Source organism: Thamnophis elegans, chromosome 13, assembly GCF_009769535.1.
Source record: "Thamnophis elegans isolate rThaEle1 chromosome 13, rThaEle1.pri, whole genome shotgun sequence".
NCBI classification, from domain to species: Eukaryota; Metazoa; Chordata; class Lepidosauria; order Squamata; family Colubridae; genus Thamnophis; species Thamnophis elegans.
In genome coordinates this window covers 36,963,466-36,986,069 of record NC_045553.1, presented here as the reverse complement: position 1 = coordinate 36,986,069, position 22,604 = coordinate 36,963,466, and the positions used below count along the sequence as shown (strand labels likewise).

General features: G+C 43.6%; 1 protein-coding gene across 1 annotated transcript; it reads right to left on the bottom strand.

The window, feature by feature from the left end:
• Nucleotides 1-3,906: 3,906 nt before the first annotated feature.
• On the bottom strand, nt 3,907-22,524 carry DDX25 (DEAD-box helicase 25). Its single transcript, XM_032228853.1, has 12 exons — nt 22,329-22,524; nt 20,034-20,094; nt 17,811-17,873; nt 14,926-15,061; nt 14,220-14,312; nt 12,704-12,806; nt 11,608-11,722; nt 8,473-8,650; nt 7,371-7,608; nt 6,488-6,650; nt 5,260-5,448; nt 3,907-4,044 (listed from the first exon to the last, which is right to left on the bottom strand). The coding sequence occupies exons 1-12, from the start codon at nt 22,407-22,409 to the stop codon at nt 3,983-3,985; spliced, it is 1,482 nt and encodes a 493-aa protein (XP_032084744.1). The 5' UTR covers nt 22,410-22,524; the 3' UTR covers nt 3,907-3,982.
• Nucleotides 22,525-22,604: the final 80 nt, after the last annotated feature.

Genomic DNA, 22,604 nt, shown 5'->3' with positions numbered 1-22,604 from the left:
AAGATAGGACTAGCTGTGAAGTTTGTTTCCCTTTTTCTGGCTCAGTGCCAAAGAGCAAGATGAGGGAAGGCAAATCATGGATTGAGATGGTCTGAATTGTCTCCTCGACTGGTATGAATTTCCCACCGCTTTTCCAAGCTCGGGCAGTTGAAATGGGTGCAGTGAGTTGTAGCTGCGCCCGTTTGAACGGTCCAAAGCCTCCGCAATTGGCACGCTGGATGAGGAAAAAAATCTGTAAATTGGAATCCACCCAGCTGAAGCGTTCCAGAGTGGAGAAGACGGCTTTAAGCACGAGGATCCCGCTTGGTGTATGATTTAGAAAGAGGTATGACCTCAACATTTTGTGGCTCCTTCAAAAACACAACTTATAGCACAGTAGGTGAACACAGGCTGGTAGAAGCAAACGTTTAGAATATTTCATATATTTCCCTTAGCTCCTCTTTTTCTTCTGGACAATTTCTTCCTTCTATTTTTCACACCGCAGGAGATAGGATTGCGCCATGCCAAGCCTTTTCTAGCAATCGCATTTCTTTTTATTGCCCAACATTCTTTCTGTGCAAAAAAAAATAAAGCAGGGGAGGAGAATGTCCTGGGGTTTTGTGTTTTTCAGCCTCCCGTGCCATGTTTATTCACAGGCCACCAATGTAGCAGGCAATTGGCTGGATCAACTATGTGCCCTGGTGCCAATGATCCAATTCCCTGGGGGTTAGGGGTGTGCGTGTGGGGGTTACGCAAACTTGACTCTACAAGACTTTCAAATTGTTCTCTTTCTTCGTGCCAGCTCCGGCTTCACTGCAACAGGAAGTCGCATGATGCAACTCAAGTCCCCAGCTACGCCTAGGAAGGGCCACCACGTCCAGCGGAGCCAACGGAATCGATTTTGCGTGCCTTCGAATGCCAGGCTCAGTTTTATCTTCTGAGAAAAGCGTTCCTCAAAGTGGAACCTTTTCCACGTGAAAAAAAATAAGAAAAGGTTTTCAGTTTTCTGCCGGTTTTATAGCCCGCGCTGCTGTCGATGTGGTTAAAAAGAAGCCAGGAACACAACACTGTCCTTGGGGGAAAGGATGTTCAAATAATCCTTTTCTAATTTTGCTTTATAGTGGGGTGACGCACGTTTCTTAAACTGAAGTGCTGACCAGAACAGGTTAGGTCTCCTCCGGATTCCATCCGCCAGCCAATGTTGGCTGGCGACCCCCCGGGGGAGAGCCTTCTCTGTTGCAGCTCCAGCCCTCTGGAATGATCTCCCTGTCGAGATCCGGACCCTTACGACCCTCCCGGCTTTCCGCAAAGCCACCAAGTCCTGGCTGCTCCAGCAGGCCGGGGGGGCTGTGAAACATCCAGCCCCGCGGAAATTGTGAATGTTGTGGTTTTGTTTTTAAAGTGTTGTCTTTGTCTAGTCTTCCCCCTTCCCTTGTCTATTGTGAGCCGCCCGGAGTCCTTCGGGAGTGGGCGGCATACAAGACAAATAAATACAAATACAATACAATACAACACACTAGCCACCAGAGTCCAGATGTTTCGTTTGGCGTTTGTGCTAAAATAGCACAGAGGATGCAAGGGGTAAATACGTATTTTTGAGTATTTAAATAACATCTTGGCTGCTTCCTAAAATCTCCAGGAAATCATCCCGGAGGCCATGAAATATTTTAAGTTTCTTTTTCAGAAAGCAGAGGACAAGATGAAGGAATCCCCCAAAGAGAGAAAAAACAGCTCTTGCAAAGAGAAGCCAATGCTCAAATGCAGCCTGAAAACCTTTGCACGGGCATCTGGGAGCCACAAATAAATAATGTAGGTAGTCCTCAACTTACAACCATCCATTCAGTGACCATTCAGTTACAACGGCACTAAAACAAATGTGACTCATGACTGTTTTCACACTTAGCAACTGATGTGATCAAAATTCAGATGCTTGGGAACGGACTCATATATGCTGTGTCCTGGGGAAGCCAGATCCACTTAACAGCCCTGCTACTAACTTAACAACTGTAGTAAGAAAGGTCATAAAATGGAGTAAAATTCACTTCACCATCTCACTTAGCAACAGAAATTTAGGCTCAACTGTGGTTAAGTCGAGACTACCTGTATTAACTGCTAAGCAAGAGGGACCCATGGACTACCCGTGTCTCTCTTTCTGGTTCAGTCATTCCTCCAGGGATGCTCTGGAGACCCATCAAGGTGATCTGGCATCCATTTGTTGCTATGTTCTTCTTTAGAACAGACTCATAGGGCTGGACGGGACCTCGAGGTGTCTAGTCCAACCCGCTACTCAAGACAAGAGACTTTACACCAGTGGCCCCAAACCTTTGGGGCACCAGCGACTGGTTTGGAGGAGGGGTTTTCCCACGAACCAGAGGGGGCATGGTTTCGGGTGCTGCCTGCATCCTGTGGATGGGGCTTCCCTTGTTTGTGTGGGCCAGTTTCTGGCATGCTGCAGCCCAGTGCCAGTCCACGGAATCGGGGGTTAGGAACGTCTGCCTTATACCTTCCTGGTCAAATGGTTGTCCAGGCTAGTTCAACAAAACATCAACAGGTAGGACTCAATTATTGGACAGCAGGATTAGAGAAAAGACGATGGGGTTTGCCTGCTTTTTATATTTAGGAGTGAAGCTTATTGCTTATACCTACACATTATCCTGGCACATTGTGGAAATCTTTGGAAATGCAGTGCTTTGTTGTTGTTAGTTGTGAAGTCATGTCTGGCCCATTGTGACCCCATGGACTACGCTTCTCCAGGCCTTCCTGTCCTCTACCATCCTCTGGAGTCCATCTAAACTCATGCCGACTGCTTCGGTGACTCCATCCAGCCACCTCATTCTCTGTCGTCCCCTTCTTCTTTTGCCCTCAGTCGTTCCAAACATTAGGCTCTTCTCCAGTGAGTCCTTCCTTCTCATTAGATGGTCAAAGTACTTAAGTTTCATCTTCAGATTCTGGCCTTCCAAAGAGCAATCAGGGTTGATCTCTTCTAGGGCGGCTAAGGTCCTATGCCTAGGTCTCCCAGGCCTATGGGAGAAAACCCAAGATTGAGGAAGACATCGGCCACTCATAGGAGTGAGAAGGTTTTTTTTTTTTTAATGTACATAAATCTCCTTAAATCAAACTCGCCTGTAACTCAGCTTTTCATACAAGCAGCTACTGACTCCTAGAGGCAAGAAGATTAATTACCTGTTCTTATGTTCTCTTCTAACCGTCACTTTATTAACCTAAGCTTTGGCTCAAATGGTACAGATTTAGCGCTCTCGGAGTCAAATATCATATGTATTTGGATCTGATGATATCCATGATCCTGATACAAGTGATTGTGGAATACTATTTAACTGTGTGATGAAAATATTGGACATGTGAAACTAAGGCATTGAAGCAAAAACAACTTTATAGTGTGGATCACCAAGTTCCTCCATTATCTCAGGAAAAAAAGACCCCAAATGATTGTATACTGGTAGTCACATCAGCGTTAAAAAAATGGATCAGTGCATCTAGGTAGGTTAATAAGGGATTTTGGAGATTAATGGTTTGTTAAGATCAGGGCTCTTCCGGCCAATCATGTGAACAATTCTATGTACCACCCAGGGGTGGGTTTCTCGCCCCGTTCCAACCGGTTCGGTTGGAACGGGGCCGGTGGTGTCCTCGTGCACGCGTGCGGTGCACGCATGCGTACTAGCGTCTGTGCGATGCTCCAGCTGCTCCTGGAGGATCGCGCAGGCGCTGTATGCGTCCTGCGCATGCGTGGAAGCGCAGAACTCGTCAAAACCGGGTAAGGAGTGCAGGCGGGCAGGTGCGCCCTTCGCCGTTCCCGGAAGCTACTTACTTCCGGGTTCGCCGACCAACCGGTTCGCAGGGACCGCCGCGAACCGGTTGAAACCCACCCCTGGTACCACCACAGCAGTTTGCAGAAGAAAAATACAGGAACAAGACAATTTTCCTTTAATTTGACCAAGCAAAATGGGCAAAACGGGCAAAGTCTCTTGTATAAAATGATACGGCTTCAGTCTTCTATTTTTTCTAGGGCTTCCATATCCTCTGGATCAAGGCGTTGGATCACAATCTCTGAAAAGAAGAAATAAATTTGCAGTTGACTTTTTGGAAAGGCACCTAAGCCACTGAACTGCAGTGGGTACAGGTCTTGCTTGACTTAGTGACAGTTCAAAGTTACAACGGCACTGAAAAAAGTGACTTGTCACCATTTTTCACACTTAATGACACTTATCCCCTCGGTCACATGATTTACCTTCGGATGCTTGACAAATGACTCCCATTTATGACGGTTGCAGTGTCCTGGGGGGTCTTGTGATTCCCGCTTTGTGGTCAGAAAACCAGAATCACTCAACAACTGTGTTGCTGATTTAAGAACTGCAGTGATTCCCTTAGCCAAGGTGGCAAGAAAAGTCGTAACGCGGGGGCAAAACTCACTCAACTAATTTCTCACTTAGCAACATACATTTGGGGTTCAGTTGTGATCGTTGAGAACCAACCATAGATCTTCTGAAGTTTGTGATCCAGCATTGCCTACCCTACTCTTTCTTTCTGCCTGCCGGGCTTCAAATTCTATTTTTAGTCTTCTGTTTAAAAGAAACTGCAAAACAGAAACACCTGTAGCGAAGGTAGGCGGCTTTCAAGAATGCCTCTAGCATTCTAGCAATGTTCTCTGAGCTTGTGAGTTGGTTTCCAGACATTTTGTTACCAGGGTAGGTAGCATCTTCAGCAGAGTTTAAGGGGATGCCAGGGTTGGTGTTCTGCTTATAAGGGCTTTGTGTGGTCAGTGGGTCTTGTGATGGGAGGATCACGTCAGGGGAGGGTCTTGTGATGGATCAGGTGTGGAACACATCAGGTGAGGATCTTGTGATGGGAGTGTCATGTCAGGGGAGGGTCTTTTGATAAGTGAGGTGTGGGCAAAGAAACTCAGATGGTGCGTGGCTGTAGACCAGTGTTTCTCAACCTTGGAGACTTGAAGTCCACAGGCCTTCAAGTCTCCAAGGTTGAGAAACACTGCTGTAGACAATGATGTGTGTTTCGGAGAGGTCCACCTGCTCAGAAAAATGCCCACTTGACTTAAAGGGAATGACGTTAAGAATTATTGTCAAATTCAAGGGAGGTGATTCCATCTCTTTGTGCCCCTCATCTTCCAAGCACTGCAGCCTTCAGAGTTCCCCACTCTGCAGCTCTGGGGCAAATTAAAAGCTGACGAGGCTTCTGCCATACCTTAACCTATTGGATTACCCTCCCCTTGTGGGGTTTTTGGCCCAGGGAACGTATCACACTCACTGTAGTGATTTTGGATTTCAAACAGAAGAGGCAAGTTTTTCCTTTCCACCATGTTGAACGCCAGGCCCTTCTTTCCAAACCGGCCCGTTCGGCCGATGCGGTGGAGGTAGGCCTCGAAGTCAGGCCCCCGGAACACCGTGGTAGGCAAGGTAAAGTTGACCACGATGGTGACCTGCATCACATCAATGCCTAGGGAGAAATAGAAACAGAGAGGACCTGTATGGCTGACCTGCCTGGAAAGCAGCAGCAAAGACCAGGGTGTTGTGGCCTCATCAGAGCCAACTTCGGAGGAGGCAAAGTTGGGACCGTCTGACGGGAATGGCTCCCTTGGAGAGGCCGGGGCCTGAGGACGATGCTGTCCCAGGGCCCTCAGGCATTGGGGGAAGTGGCCGACCGGAAAGAGAGCCGCCTGCCCTTCATAGACACAGGTGGGAATCGGCTGTAGACATGCAGTGGTGCTGAGAGGCAGCAGATCCCCTGATGAAGAACAACCGCATCCTCTACTTATAAAGAGCCGAGGTGACGCAGTGGTTAAATGCAGCACTGCAGGCTACTTCAGCTGACTGCAGTTCAGCAGTTTGGCTGTTCAAATCTCACCGGCTCAGGGTTGACTCAGCCTTCCATCCTTCCGAGGTGGGTAAAATGAGGACCCGGATTGTTGTTGGGGGCAATACGCTGACTCTGTAAACCACTTAGAGAGGGCTGAAAGCCCTATGAAGCGGTATATAAGTCTAACTGCTATTGCTATTGCTACTTGACCCAAGGGCACAGAGAGTAGAGCAAAGGAAGGCTGCAAGGCCACTGGGGATTAGGGCACCCCACCCCTCTTCACAAGGAACACCTGGTGTGGGTTGACTTAAGGAGAAGCGGGGGGGTGGGAAGAGGTCGTCTTTCTCAGGAGTCCACTCGGGCTTACACTCCCCCGGCTTTGGAATATATCAGCCGTGACTCATGTCTCTGCCCGTGCCTTGTCTCTTGGACTGGCAGCTTCGCTTTGGGCCTCCTCTCCACCTTTGCCAGTTGGTTTTTGTTGCCTACTGGTTTTTGTTTGTGGGATGGAGGGCGGCTGCCTGCCGGGAAGGGCGGGGCCGAGTCTTACCGTCCACTGTAGGACCATTCCTTGCGGTATTTAACAAAGCAATAAAGGACTCTTTATCGATGCTCTGAGGACTCTGCCTCGGCGGCCTGGGTCCCAGCACAGGGAGAGCGTCAGCTACTGGAACTGTACCTCTGGCGCAGATGTTGGTCGTGATGAGAACTTTGAATTTCCCATCGCGGAACTGCTGGATCACCTCTGCCCGCTCTTCAACTGTCAGATCCCCGATCAGCAGGGAGACTTGGTGCCCATCGTTTCTCAGGGCGTGGTACAGCCATTTGGCATTGTAGCGTGTCTGTCGAAAGTACACAAGGAAGGAGCATGGCGCAAAGGGAAGCCCTGGATCTATTTCAAGCTATTTAGCTCTCATCAGCTAGCCATACCCTTACTGGGATTTGAACCTGGGGTATATTACATACTAGACAGACATCTTAGCCATTAGGCCACAGGCTCTTATCTGTTATCAGCGAAGCCAGGGTGAAAAATAAACAAATATTGGGTTTCTGTCATGATGGACTCTTGTGACGAGCCGATTGACAGATGATGGAAGCAGTTAGCTTTCTCCCATAATTGGGGCTTACCAGGGGTTGTAAAAATCTAATAGATACATATATATATGTATATGTATATGTATATGTATATGTATATGTATATGTGTATGTATATGTGTGTGTATGTATGTATGTATGTGTGTGTGTGTGTATGTATGTATGTATATATATATATATATATATATATATATATATATATATATATATATATACACATACATACATACATACATACACACACACACACACACACACACATACATACACACACACAGAGACCTATATATATATATACATACACACTAGACAGATAGATGATGATAGATAGATATAGATAGATATAGATAGCTACAGATATAGATAGAGAGAGAGAGAAAAGAAGAAGATAGAAGCAGAACTGGGCTACATGACTTTGGGTTCCTAGATGGCTTTTACCTTGAAGGGCGGACCACAGAGCCCCTTACCTGGCAGAAAATGATGGCCTGGCCGATGGTGATGCTGCCATAGATGTTGCACAGGGCTCTGAATTTCTCTTCCCTCCTCTCGCACTCAAAATAATACTGCCGGATATTGCTGAGGGTCAGCTCTTCTCGGCGGAGCGTAATGATGTTGGGCTCAGGGATGATGCGCTGGGCAAACTTTAGCACAGGTGGCTCAAAGGTAGCTGAGAAGAGAAGCAGCTGGCAATCTGAAGACAAATTCCTATGGGAAATTTTTTAAAGGAAGAATAGTTCCAACATATAGGAATGAATGGAGCCAATATTAAATACCCCCCAAAACTGTTCTGCATCGGCCCTTTGCCAACATTCCCATAAAGGAAGGAACTTGGTTTCAAGGTGCCCGCAGCTCAGTGTGGTTTTACAGGCACAAGGTTTCCAGATTTGTTCTTCAGGGCTTCCAATGACAGAAAATAGCTCATCAACAAAGATCTACAGGACAGAATTGGGACAACTTGCCATGGCCAACCCTCTGCAGGACAATTTAACAATTCTATTTAATTATTTAAAATAACGAAAAGAATATTTTGATGTTTGCCATTCACTTTTCATTCTGTTTTTCCTTTTGCATCCTTTCTTCAATAACTCTATTCCACTGTTTCTTTGATGTTAGTGTGACTCTTTGTCTGCAGTGAGTGGGACATGGGGAATTGTCATAGACTCAGAGCCTTATTCAACTAACAGCATTATGACAACAGCACTGAGAATTATAGTAGACTATATGTAAAGCATGTGGAAGCTTCAGTTGGTGCAAAATGCGGCAGCCTGCATGATTTTATGCAGGCCTTGGTGTGCACATGTGTCACCTCTCCTGTGAGAGCTGCACTGGTTGCCATTTTGTTTAACCTGCGATCTGCTTTTTCCCTGGCAAAAGAATCTTAATGATTTTCTCAATAATCTAAATCCATACAAGTTGCATTTATTTATTTATATGATCTGAATTTTTACAACTGTCTTTTGGACAATGTGTGGCATTGAGGCAATTTGGGAAAAGTTAAATATCCTGGGTGTTTAGTAGTGGGAAAGAAACTCTTATTCAGAAACAAAAAGAAGAAGAAAAATGTTTTACCTCTGGATACGAACACTCTGATCCAAGAAATTCTGTTTATCGATCATGACATCTGCTTCATCCAGCACATACACTTTGATCTTCTTCAGATTAAAAAGCTTTAGCTTAAAACACCAATCTAGCAGGGTCCCTGGTGTCCCAATTATTATTTGTTCTTTTATTGAGGTCCCCCTTGGAACTAAGAAAAACATATTTATGTAAAAAGCATTACCTGCTGCAATGAAAAAACTTAAGACTATGTAGTAGTAATTTTGTGAAGTTGTTTTTCTTTGGTCCTGTTCAGAATGAGGGAAATATGAAATTGAATAGGCTGGATAATTAGGAACCTCGAATCAACAGGATAACAGAGTGGAAGGGACCTTGGTGGTCATCTAGTCCAACCCCATGGTCAAGCAGGAAACCCAATACCATTTCAGACAAGTGGCTGTCCCGTCTCTTCTTAAAAACCTCCAGTGTTGGAGGACCCACAACTTCTGGAGGCAACTCATTTCACTGATTAATTGTTCTAGCTGTCAGGACATTTCTCCTTAGGGTCTCTGGGTCAATTTCATACTTATGAAACCTAAGAGCATGTTAGGCACGCTATAAAATTGTTATGAAGGCAAAACAAATGTGAGAATGAACATTATTACTCTTATTAAACCCCAAAAGAGAAACAGAACTTTTCTGATCCCCCTCATTCCACACCAAAGCACACTCCGAGCCAGAGATAAATTATGACATTTAATTAACAGACAAACAGGTCCTTGGCAGCAACCCAGCACAGACAAGCTTGGGCAGCAATAAACACAGATAAGGCTTGGCAGCAATCCAGCCTGCCAAGCTTCTAACAATGTTCTCCAACATTCAATCCTGTGTTGACTTCTGCAAAGAGGGGAGTGTGCACAAGTAGCCTTTTTTATAGTCTTGATAGAAGCCTAATGACCATCAGCTGAGTGCAATTATCTCCTGTAATTGCATTATTGTTCCTGACGCCTAGTAGCTCTTTGATGGCGTGCATCCAGGAACAACTCACTACTGGCCTCGGGCTCACTCTCCGTCTCCTCCCCACTGGTCCAAGGCTCAGGTGCCTCCTGGTGGCCAACCAGCCTCTCTGCGCCCTGCGCAGAGTCGGAACCCTGTCCACATCCTCCAGAGCCGACTCAGAGGGTCCCTCGCTGTCGGAGTCTGATGGCAGCTCCAACGGCTCCTGCTGGGCCACAACACAGAACCATGCAGAGTCTTCTTTTTCAAAAAGTTGCAGTCACCCAAGTAGTCACCCTACTTACATGCTACTGGTCTGCTGGCTGAGACTCTTAGGATTTATAATACTGTATGGAATATATGGAGGGCATATCAAGGAGAGAAGCAACCTAGAACTAAGAAGAAGCTTCCTGACAGTTAGAACAATCAATCAGTGGACCACCTTCAAGAGCTGTGGAGGATTGACTATATACAAAACAAATATGGGACTAAGAAATTCCAGATAACCTATGCCTAAGATCAGGAATGATTTAAAATGTTCAAAGTTAGTGTAGCAAGAAGCTAAGATCAATGTAGAGATGTTATTAACCCCCTTTTTTTTTACTTCTTTTTTCTCAATATATTTTAGACTGTGTTTGTTAAAATTCTATACCGTGTACGGGCTCTGGGAAGTTGGGTGGGGGGAGGGAGGTGGGGTGTTGGGGGGGAGGGTGGGGGGAGGGAGGGATATATACTAGGTTAGATACGATGTGTTAGATTTCAATGTAATGCGACTTCACATGTATACTGTTTTCTTTAATTTCTCTGTAAAAATAGGATAAGTTAAGTACATTGACATATAGTGGAAATACACCAAGGGGAGGAGGAGTGGGATAGAAGAAAGATGGGGAGAGAGGGCGGGAGAGAGGATGGGAGGGAGGGTGAGAAGGAAGGGAGGGAGTGGATCGGGAGAGAGGAGTGGTAGAGGGGGAGGGGAAGTAGGGTAGAGGGGGATGATGGAGGGAAGATAGAAAGTTGGAGGGGGGTGGAAGAAAGAGGTGTACGGAGAGTGGAAGAGGTATATTGGGTTTCTATTTTGGAGGGTATTGTTGACAAGAGGAATTGCTGCGATTATTGTTTAATGTTGTATGGCTCCGGCTATGCACAGTATATATGTGAGTGTATGAAAATGAAAAAATGGAAAATAAAAACCTTTTTCACAAAAAAAAAGAGAGAGCTGTGAAGGCTTTTAAGGGGGGACTGGACAACCATTGTTGAAAATAGTTTTGGGTGTCCTGCTTGAGCAGGGGGTTGGACTAGAACACTTCCAAGATCCCTTCCAACTCCATTATTCTGTAAATTACAGAAATATCATTCATCCAATACACCCCACCCATCCACCCTCAAAAATTCGAACAAATTAACAAGAACCCCACAGAAAATTTCCAAGTCTGAAGCCAAAATCATCTGGAGGGTACACATGGGCATAATCCAAACTGTATGATATAATGCATGTTATTGTTATGAATGTTATTACTACTACTGTTATTGGCATTATCTTTTAATATTATTGTAAATAGATTCTTGTCTTTGGCTGGTCTATGAGTATAATAAACTTTATATTCATTCATTCATTCATTCATCGGTGGGGATGAAAAATGGAACTGTAATATTGTGCTTAGCGACTGAAATGTTTCCTACAAAACTTTTTTTTAAAAAACTGTGGAAGAGTCCCCTATATGAAGGGGAGATGCGCTCCTGAGTATGCGTCAAGGGAGATTGGCAACATTTTTGTGTTTTACAAAATAAGTACAGAAGTATTAGCACAACAAAGAGAGGGTGGAAATGCATTGCATCCCGAGGGTCAGGAGGGTGGACTTTACTGGAGGACTCAGAATCAAGGAGATCTTCAGTCATGAAAATTCACTGGATGACTCTGGACCAATTATTCCCTTTCAGGCCAACACACTTCAGAGGGTTATTGATTAGGAGGCAGTGTTTCTTAATGATGGCAACTTTAAGATGCGTGGACTACAACTCTCAGAATTCCACAGCCAGCCATGCTGTGGCTCTGACGTGGGTGCTTGTGCGGGCCAGAAAACAGAAGAGCTGGTCTTTTGAGTTTCCGGGGCTCGGTGCCGAAAAGGTTCGCCATCACTGATCTAGCATGTACAGTATATAAGAAATCCTTACCTCTATTGCCTCGAATAGCATAATTAACATTTATGTTGACACAGAATCTTCCCATTTTCTCAACAACATGTCCAGTTTGAACAGCCAGTTCAAAGGTGGGAGCGATGCAGAGGCACTTCAAGGCAAGACAAGATAAATGTACGACTTATCTTTATAGCCTGTAGCCACATTTTAAACTTAATTTTCAACAAGAGACGCACATTTTCACATTCATTGATTCAACTTCCTGGGGTGCTTTTTTTCAATTATGACCTGACTGTGGAGTAATGACTAACCAAGTACCTCTTATGAAATCGCTATCTCCCAGCAATTGTTCCCAGGTTCCATTCAAAAGGAGCTGAACTGCAGCACGTTTATAAAATGTGGGTTATTTTGTGACAAACAAGATCAATGGGGAAAGCCAGAATCACTTAGCAATCAGTATAGTATAGCCTTTATTGTCATTATACAAAATTAATACAACAAAATTGGTTACTATCAGGTTCCTAACTTAACAACTGTGGTGATTCACTGAACAATTGTGGACCATAAGTTCGTAAAATGGGGCAAAAATACCAAATATTTCGCTTAGCAATGAAAATTTGGCTTCAATTGTGGCCCTAAGTCAAGGACTACCTGTACTTTTCTGACTTGAACTTATAAAAGATTTTTGCTGTTTCTATATGAACAACTCTGGAGCAAATGTTTTACAGAGGCAGATATTACCCAAGTTAGTTTCTCACTCACAGCATTGGTTTTTAAGCAGGCAATTTTGGAAAGGGCTTGAGGTCAAGTGCCTGTGGGTGCGGGTAGATGTATGCGTGCTGAATTGGTCCAATAAAATAATGTTTGGGTGAATTGTTTCATCACTGCTCACATAGCTATATTCCTTAAATTAAATGTGTGCCAAAAAAGCAAGGACATCAAAATTTGAGTGGAAAGTTTTTTTTTTCTTTTATAAAACCTCAGATTATAAAACTTTTGCTATCATATTTTTCAGTCAAGGAAAGGAATTGGAAAGAAAGAATCTGACTCGAGTTAAGACCAAAAATTCTGCTCACAAAACAGTGTTGGTGAATTGTCCTTGAAGGGAGCAGCAAGATTAGTGACATTTTACCTGTGGAAATTCCTTCTTTGGGTCTGTCCTGCTCAGCATAGCTAGAACAAATGCAGCTGTTTTGCCTGTCCCTGACTGACTTTGTGCTATAAGATTTTGGGGTCTGAAATACAGAATTACTTTATTAACATTTGTGCTAAATACAGAGCAACTGAGTAGCAAGAGAAAGGGAAAGAATAAAATGATTCCAAGATTTCTTTTTAATATAAAACAGACAAAAAAAATAAAGTGGAAATGGCATTTAAATAAGGAGAACCGGGAAAACATTTAATAAAACCAAGACTAAGAAAATATACAACAACAACAAAAATATATGAAAGTATATGTTAGGAATATAATCTAACGGTTGGGTTGGCAATATATAAATCATGTAACAATGTTGTACCTGTTTCTTTAAATCATACTGTAGAATGTGATTGGTTGCTGTTTTCCTCAATCGGCCATAAGAGGGAGCCAGAATGATTGTTAGCTCTCTGTTTGTTAGATGCTGGGCTGATCTGATCTGAGTGTTTTGGAAGCTGGCTGTTAAAAAGTGCCGTGAGCTATTGTAAGTTTTGCAACTGCTAGCAAACTTTGAGTACTGAACTGATTATATGATACTGGACTATGTTATTTGGATTATCCCTTAACTGAAAGACGTTGCTGACTGACTGTCTTATCCGTGTATCACTTGGACTGTTTGATTGACTGATACCTCTATTTCCATGAAAGTAAAAGCCTACTGAAACTGCAGTGTCTCTGTATGCTGGTTTGTGTGTTCTCCAACACAACTCTCACAACGCTTCTATGAATGCACTCGCTCTCCCAACGGGGAGCTTACCTAACAGTATATACTTTCAAAGGATGAACAAAACTGAACCAGCTGAAAAGATTTCTGCAACAGGATTGTCATGTGTAAAGCAAACATGAATCTGGAAGCCTAAGTCTTTGTATTGTTTTGGGAACAATACCTATCATCACCTCAGTCCCATAAAAAAAAAAGCTGTTTTGCTTTTATCTTAGCTCACAAGAGCCTCAAAGTCCCGTCAACCAGTTCAGCATTCTTTTTATACAATTCCCATCTTTGACAACCCAAGAAAGAAATGCAATAGTTCAGCTTCAAGGCTGAGATTCCCATACACTCAAGTCAGCTAATAGAAGTCACTGCCTAATGGATATAGGGCCGTGATGACCGACCAATGGCACGCCTGTCAGAGGTGGCACGCAGAGCCCTTTCTGCTGCCACGTGTGCTGTCGTCCCAGGTCATATCTCCGTGGCGTTTCTTTCGTGAGCTTCTGTTTCCCTGCAAATGACGAAACAGAAGCTCGCGAAAGAAAAAGATCTTACCTCTTGCTGTGCCGTCGGTGTTGGGATGCCCCGCCTTCTGCCAGCCAACGGGTCTCTGCTGCACATGCATGCATGTCCACACAGAGTTTGGGCATGTGCATGCGCAGTTTGGTTCGCCATCACTGATATAGAGTTTTCCTGACCTACAACACCAGCCAGGTCCTTCTAATTTCTTTTCAAGCAACTTACGGATCAGCAAGCATAATTGGCAGCGCGGATTCCTGTATCTTGGATGGCCTGTTAAAACCCATGCCATAAATACCTTGCAGTAGTTCTGGCTTTCTGTCAATAAAACAGCAAAAGGTTCAAATGTACTGCTGAACAATTAGTAACAATTAATAACATTGTTATTGTTATTAATAATTAAGAATGAATGCATCAAGGTGAACGACTTGGAAATCCTTTAAGATTATGTATTGTTTTATCATTAAAAATTAAAATACAAAACAGTAAAACAAACAAAATGAAACAAAAATAAACATTCATTCAACCCCAACAACGACAAAGAAAAATAGTGTTACAAAAAAAGAGAGGGAAAAGTGATCAATTAAATTTAACATTCAACATGTAGCTGATTGCTGAAAGAAAAGGGAAGAGAGTAAATTCATATATTTTTATATTTATATAATTTTTTTAAAAAAAATTCAGCAACCAGCCAGGGTGGATCCTATATATATTCTTTCCTTTCCTTTCTTTCTATAAATGTGCATATACATATACACATATGAAGAAAGTAGAGAAAGCAGTCAACAGGTTAAGCTGAACAATACAGTAATCTTCAAATCCCTCGGTTAACCATCTATTATATATTATAGACTGCTTTATAAGAGAACTGGGAACTGTTTGTGGACTTTCTATGCGCTAAATATAAGGATTTGGAAATTCGGTTTCTCACAAATGCAGCTTTTCAAAGGTGGTTACGGAAAACAGTGGCGATTTGGGATCCCGTTGTAGAATCTCCACGTGATGACTTGATTCCACAAGTGACGTCCGGATCAGCTTATTCAGGAGGGACATTTCTGCCACACTCACTGGGTAAAGTGAGAAAATAAACCAGTTAAGCATTTTCCTGGATGAAATGGACTCGGAAGCCAGGAGGGTGCTGCTTATACCCTCTACCGATACAACCCTCCCGAGGGAAGACCTTTCTTTTCAAAACTGCCTGGACAGTGGCTTTTTCACCAGGCTATAGGCAAGACTGTACCAACTGAAAAGTACTGGTGCTTGATATTTCTTGCCCTGTTCCAGTTTCTATTCCTTTCCCATCAGAGCAGCTGGATTATAAGCCACATATGCAGAATGTGGCTTAACGACAGAAAAGTCAGCCTGGGGGATAAAAATGGGCTTCTCTGATTGGAGAAGAATGAACTGAAATCATTTCAACTTATTTCCTAAAGTCAAGGAGTGGCTGCTTTCAACTAGAATGGCTTCACCACAGGGGTGGGTTTCTCGCCCCGTTCCAACCGGTTCGGTTAGAAGGAGGCCGGCGGCGTCCTCGCGCACGCACGTGGTGCGCACGCGCACACACGCATGCGCATGCGTACTAGCATCTGCGCGATGCTCCAGCTGCTCCTGGAGGATCGCTCAGGCGCTGTATGCGTTCTGCGCATGCGTGGAAGCGCAGACTTCGTAAAAACCGGGTAAGGAGCGGGTGTGGGCGCGCGCGGGCGCCGGGGGGGGGGGCTTCGCCGTTCCCAGAAGTTACTTACTTCCGGGTTCGGCGACCAACCGGATCGCAGGGACCGGTGCGAACCGGTCGAAACCCACCCCTGCTTCACCATTTCTTCGCCAAACTCCTACAGTTTAGAAATCACATCTTCCATTTAGTACATGAGCATACTAAATGGATGTCCTCATCAATGAAAAACCTTGGCAGCCAGCTTTATTGGGGGGGAGGGGAGGGAGAGAGCTATCAATCACCAGAAAATGAACTAAGTGTCAAGTGGAATTGCATTTTTATATGCATTTCCATTTCATCTTTGGCAAGAAGACAATAGGGACTGTTGGTCATCAGGTAAGGGTTAATCTATAAAGCTTGATTAAATTCTGCTTTGTTATACGGACTGCAAAATGTAGATCTGCATAACTTTGGGCTTTGGTTAACGACCTGTTGTGGCCCAGTAGGAGCCGTTGGAGCTGCCACCAGACTCTGACAGCGAAGGGCCCTATGAGTCAGCTTTGGAGGATGTGGAGGACCCTAGACAGGGTTCCAACTTTGAGCAGGGCGCAGAGAGGCTGGTTGGCCACCAGGAGGCGCCTGAGCCTTGGACCAGTGGGGAGGAGACAAGGGAGTGTGATCCGGAGGTCAGCAGTGGGGAGGAGACAAGGGAGTTGTTCCTGGATACCCGGCACAGGAGAGCTAATAGGCGTAAGGAACAGTTGCGCACTTACAGGTAATTGCACTCAGCTGGTGGTCATTAGGCTCCTCTCAAAACTACAAAAGGAATGTTTGTGCATACGCCCCTTTTGCAGGAGTCAACGTCATTGCCAACGCTGAAGAAGCTGTTATCTGTCAAAATCTGAGTTGCTGCCAAGGTTCTTATCTGTTTGTTATGCTTGGCTTTCAGCCACTGAGGTTTTGGTTTCTTGCTAATAAAGTGCTGTGACATTCCAGTTAAGCTTGTCTCGGCATTCGTTACTGGACGGAGGAGGGGGTCAGAACTTTAACTTTAATGGTATTTGTATGCCGCCCACTCCCTAGGGACTCTGGGTGGCTCACAGTAAATAAAAACAGGAAATAAAAACATTTATTTGAGATAAATAACAAGAACAACGACCATTTGTTTATCAACTGTTCAAAGTTTATCCCAGCACCAAGCGAACAATAACAGTTGTTACTTCCGGTCCCTGAATTATTGCAGCACCCTTGCTTTCATATGACCAAATTTTGGATGTTTGGCAACTCACCTGCACTTAGGGCCACAAGGGGCTTCAACTGCCCCCAACCTCTGTCCTTTTGCCCACCCTGCACTCTGCCAACACCATCTTCTTCCTCACACATTGTCTATAATGGGTGGGGCTGTTTTTTGTTTGTCACAAATGGGGTGTAAACACCAGTTTACGACAAAAAATGTTGTAAATCCTGGTCTGATGACCACGGGTTGCTTCCAAGGGCCATAAACGTGGGCCAGTTCCCAAGCTCTGAAATGTAATCATGTGACCCTGGGGAGGGGATGCCTAACTTCAAATCCAGGTTGTAACTACAGGTAGTCCTCGACTTACGCAGTTCACTTGACTGAAGTTACAACAGCCCTGAAAAAAGTAACTTACAACTGCTGTTCACACATACGACCATTGCAGCATCCCCATGGCCACGTGATCAAAATGCCTGGCAAACTGATTCGTATTTATGACGGTTGCCGTGTCCCGGGGGGGGTCACTTTTGTGACCTTCTGACAAGCCAAGTCCATGGGGAAGCCACATTCATTTAACATTTGCTAATTTAACAACTGCAGAGATTCACTTAACAACCATGGCAAGAAAGATTGTAAAATGAGGCAAAAATAACTCTCTGTCTTAGCAACAAAAATTTTGGGGCTCAATTGTGGTTGTAAGTTGAGGACTACCTGTGTTCCTGGGGAGATCTGTTATAAGTAACTGGTTGTTTAACATACTTGTAGCCAATTTTAACAGAGGGGCGGGGGGGACACTTTGGAATATGTAGGAATATTTGACTCCCAGGAAAAGTGCCCCAATCTGAAGGGATTCAATCCAGACATCGGCATACTATTTCAAGCATAGCTAGGGATAAGTACAGCTTCCCATCATCCGTAATCCTACCTCTGTCATCATCCTTGTCATCCTGTGCTTCCATGATCACATTGTTCCTCCTAACGGTGCATCCTTAAAAGGAATTTTCCAAACATTTTTAGATTGACCCATGCTATTTTTTTTTTTAAAAAAACTTAAATACAGCTAAGAAACATTGCAAGTCCAATGTAGAGATTTATGGTTCTGGAAGATTTTTTTTAAAAAAAAAGATAGTATGGATTAACTTACAGACCCATTCATAATTTCATTCCAAAAGGGATTTTTCTGAAAGAGGAGATAGGAGGAGGACAGGGTATCCACTGCACTAAACCATGACTTGCTTCGTTGTGATTTAATTAATAAAACAAACTTTGCAATAAATTGTAAAGAATGTCTTGTAAACCTGTTGGAAGAAGCTGGGTCAAATAGTTTCCTTCCAGCTCTTATATTCCATGGTTTTAGGAGAATGAATGGGTTCAAAATAAAATCACTCCATTTGGGGGCCACTTGAAACTATACAAACGCATACGCACACGTTCTGGTACCTGCATTAGAAACCATCTATAATACTTGGATGGACAACCAATAGTTCCCAGACCACAGGCTGATACCCACTGATCTGGACAATGCTGATCTGGACAATGCAGATCAATACAAAAATATTAACACAGTCCGGATTCTGTTAATAGTGTAAATCAGTGGTTCTCAACATTTTCTTCACCGCAGCCCCCTTTCAAATACCTTTTGTGGCCACGGACTACCAAGACCTAATTCAAGATTTAAATCATAGCACTTCTTCAAGCCTTTGCAGACCACCTCACACCCCCACACCCAGGGTTCCACAGACCACAGGTTCAGTACTGCTGCTGTAAATGATAAGCAATATGCGCCAGATATCATCAGATAAATACACATCACTTAGATCAGTGGTCCCTAACCACTGGGCCCCAGACCGGTACCGGTCCATGGACTGCTAGGAACCAGGCCGCACAAGTGGCAGGAGAGCAAGTCAAATTTCATCAGTGCATGAAACCATTCTCTTCCCTCACCAGCACCCCGGTTCATGGAAGACAATTTTTCTTCCGAAACCGGTCCCCTGGTGCCAGAAAGGTTGGGGACTGCTAACTTAGATCATCATACCAATATATGCAAGGGACTAATAATGTTCCTTGAAAATATTGGTATGATGATTTATAAATTTATGTCTTATAGCTCAGGAATTCAAATTTTTCTTTTTTATATATAAATTTTTATTTTAAACACATCAACAAAAACAAACACATGACTTAAAACAACATAGGAACAAGAAGTTCCATCATATATCATACAGCAGTTCCATATCGGTTTCTTTACAGTTAGTGTTTTCCCTCCTATACATTTCTATCTTGTATTCATGGTCTCCTTATTCATTATTCTTTTTTAAGTACAATTCTATATTTATTTATACTTAGCTATTTATAACAAAATAATGTTTACCTATATTGTGTTTTATATTCTTACTGTCATTTATTCTCTTACATACAATTATAGGTATACATTCACATAGTTATTCTTTTTCTTTGCCATTCTTATACTTTTGTTATTCCATTTAAAAGGTTATAATATACAGTTTGAGTTGCTTTACCATCCCTAGCGCCTGTTGTAACACCACCTTATTTTCCCTTTCTTTTCTCCCTTCCTCCCTCCCTCCCTCCTCTCCTTTCCTTTCTTTCTTCCCTTACCTCTCCACTACTCCTACCCCCTCTCTTCCCCTTCCTGCCCTCCTTCTTTCTCTCCCTTCCACCCACCTCTCCTTACCTCTTTCTTCTTCCCTTACCTTTCCTCCACTCTTCCTCTTCCTTTCCTACTATCTCTCCTTCTCTTTCTCTCCCTTCCACCCTCCTCTCCTTTCCCTTCTTTCTTCCCTCCCTTCTCTACTTCCTTCCTCCTCTCCTCTCCTTCCTTCTTCCCTCCCTTTCTTTTTCTATTGTTATAGGTGTCTCTTTCATATCTCAGTTTATGTTTTCTTGGGGATGGTATTTCCACAAACCCATATAGTTTTGTATCATTTCCTTTTTTCTCTTTCGTTCTACAGTCTATATGCCAGCCCTCGTCCTGATTTGATGGCTTATTCCAAGTAATTCAGTCTAACTACTTTAATTTTCTGTGCTAATTCCTTTTGAGTTATTAAATTGTGTGCATATGAGGGCACCCAGCTTAGGAAACAGCACTGTTGTGGTATTTAAACAGTAAGTACCCAAGCTCACCTCTTACCTGTCCCTAAGAAAGGCTGAGGATGTTGGAGAAGTCTTCCAGGGATGCTTGGCTTGTAAAGCTACGAGCACAAAAGGCAGATAACAAACAACCTGAGACTCAGTAGTTCTAGACAGCCAATGTGTAATTTAACCATGGTTAGCTAATAATTTCATTAAACTTGTATGCCAACCGATTCTCAACAAACCTGAGCGGTAGATAATAGGATGGCAGATGGGTGTAGATGGATGATACATGGATGATACAGAGATTGGTATGGTGTGATGGTTGAGGTATTGGGTGAATGGAGAAAATCCTATACGTCTAAGCCCAAGAAAAAAATGGAGATACAGACAGGAAAGCCACAATTAAAATACAAGAGAAGTAGGAATGAGATGAAGGGACTGGAAAAGAATCAAGCTGTGTATAAGAGAGGGATTGGCAAAGAGAGAAATATCTACTTACGCCAGCAATGCTGGAACAGGTGAGAGATGATCAGAAAGAACCAGATAAAGAAGAGTTCGGATATTGATAGATAAGAAACCGAGCAAAGAGAAGTACAGCCTTGGTAGGAAACTAATGAGTTTGTGACGAAAAGGTTTGGGCAACTGGAAAAAAAAGTTATGTTGGATCACATCTACTTTGAAATAGTAGAATATAGAATATATTTTCAAAAAATGTATTCATAAACAAAATTGTCCACACAACAGTTAAGTATAACAAAAAAGCAGATAATTGTTAGTCCATAAATACATAGCCATCACATAATTTCCTTTGGGGGGAGGGAGGAGTAACAAAACTACAAAGTTATGGAATTAAGGAATGATAAGAAAAAGAAATACAGCCAAAATCTAGTACTGAATCAATGATGTAAAGGTCTCAGTGCCTTCCTATAAATCTTGCCTCACACATTGCCTTTTGTTTTTAAACCTTTTCCCTCTTTTTTGTTCAGGATTTGATCAACTCCGCCCAACCACAATTTTCTTGATGTTTATTTCAGTTCAGAGGCTACCCAATTCCAAGTAGCTCTGGGTGGCTTACACTTTAAAAAGCAGGACAATATAATGAAGATAATGTGTACGTCAGGGAGTGTGGGAACCACACACATGATACTCTAAGAGAACTTCCCACAAGGGCCCAGCGCCTACTCTGCCCCAAGGCCAGAAAACAGCCAGATATTTCATTATTATTCGCCTTAATTCCAAGATCTTTATAATATCACCGTTGGAGCCATATGAATCTCTGCAGGGATATTGTTTTAGAAGACAAACATCACAACAGAGAAGAACAGCTTTTTTCTTGACTCGTCCACTGGACTTGGGCAGCTGATAAAATTTAAAAAGAGTTAATCATCCTCCGTTCTTATATAGGTTTTGCAATTTGATCCTTCCCTTTTTTATAACCAAGCCACATCCAATGACTTTTATTTTCAAACTACATTTATCGTGCATTGTTTCTGATGCTTTTTCTTAGTCTAGCACTCACACTGCATTCAATTTATGGTCTTTATGGGCAAGGATGTTGACATATTGGCCCCAGTAGAACTATTTTGAAGAGCAACATAATAGCGACTTGCCCCTAAGAAGCATCAGCCACAGAATTATAGGCAGGCCTTGTTTAGCTACCCTAATAACAACCAGCAGCTCCATCATTAAGCAAAACAGTTGCTAAATGAAACCACCACTGTATTTGTGGCACCTTCAGCTGTGCTTTACAGACCTGCAAAGGTCATAAATGGAAAGATTGGTTGAAAAGTTACTTTGATCACGGGCATAAAGCTGAAGGACTACCTGTAATCAATCTGGAGAACATAATTAAAATGCATGCTGTTTTAAAACAATTGCTTGGTACAGAGCAAGACAGAATAAAGTAGAAGAGCCAATGACAAAAAAATTGGTAATATAGAGAGGAAGAATCCTCCTCCCTGGGAATGCTTTGGTGGTGGGGGAAAACCCTATACATCCATAAATGAACGAGAAAGTCTTCAATGGAAGACTTACCCATACTTCTAAGTTGCCAATTTGAACCCCCTTGGGTAGAAGCACTATACCTGACAGCCACTGAGGCTGAGAATTTAGCCCTAATCCGGTCAGTTGCTTTTAACCAGCTTTCAGCCCACCAGCAGGGAGCCCCCACAAAAGCAACAGAAGAGCCTCTGGGCATGTGCAAAGATCGCCTTTCATTCCCCCACTATTATTCAGGGTGCAGCTGAATAAAGGCGCTGTGTGTGTGTGTGTGAGGAGGCAAAGGACTAGAACGAAGACTCTGATCGGGGCTCCGGGGTGCAAGAAGCCCTGTCCCTCGCCTGGCTCTTACGTTGTGTTCCAAGTGCCCAAGGGGCACCCCCCCACGCCCCATCGCTAAGTACTTCGGCTTCGCCCACATCTTGCCCTCCATCCTGAGGGCGACCAGAGGCTGGGCCGCAACCAGATAGGCAACGACCGTTAAACGTTGCGGGAACAAACGGGGCCTGACTCGAGGCCGCGACAGCCCAGTATTTATAACCGCTGGAATGGGGCGGAGCGACCGCGCTGTTGCTATGGTCATCTCAGAGGGGCGGGGCCTTCACGTGCCCCGCCCCGCCCGCCTAGA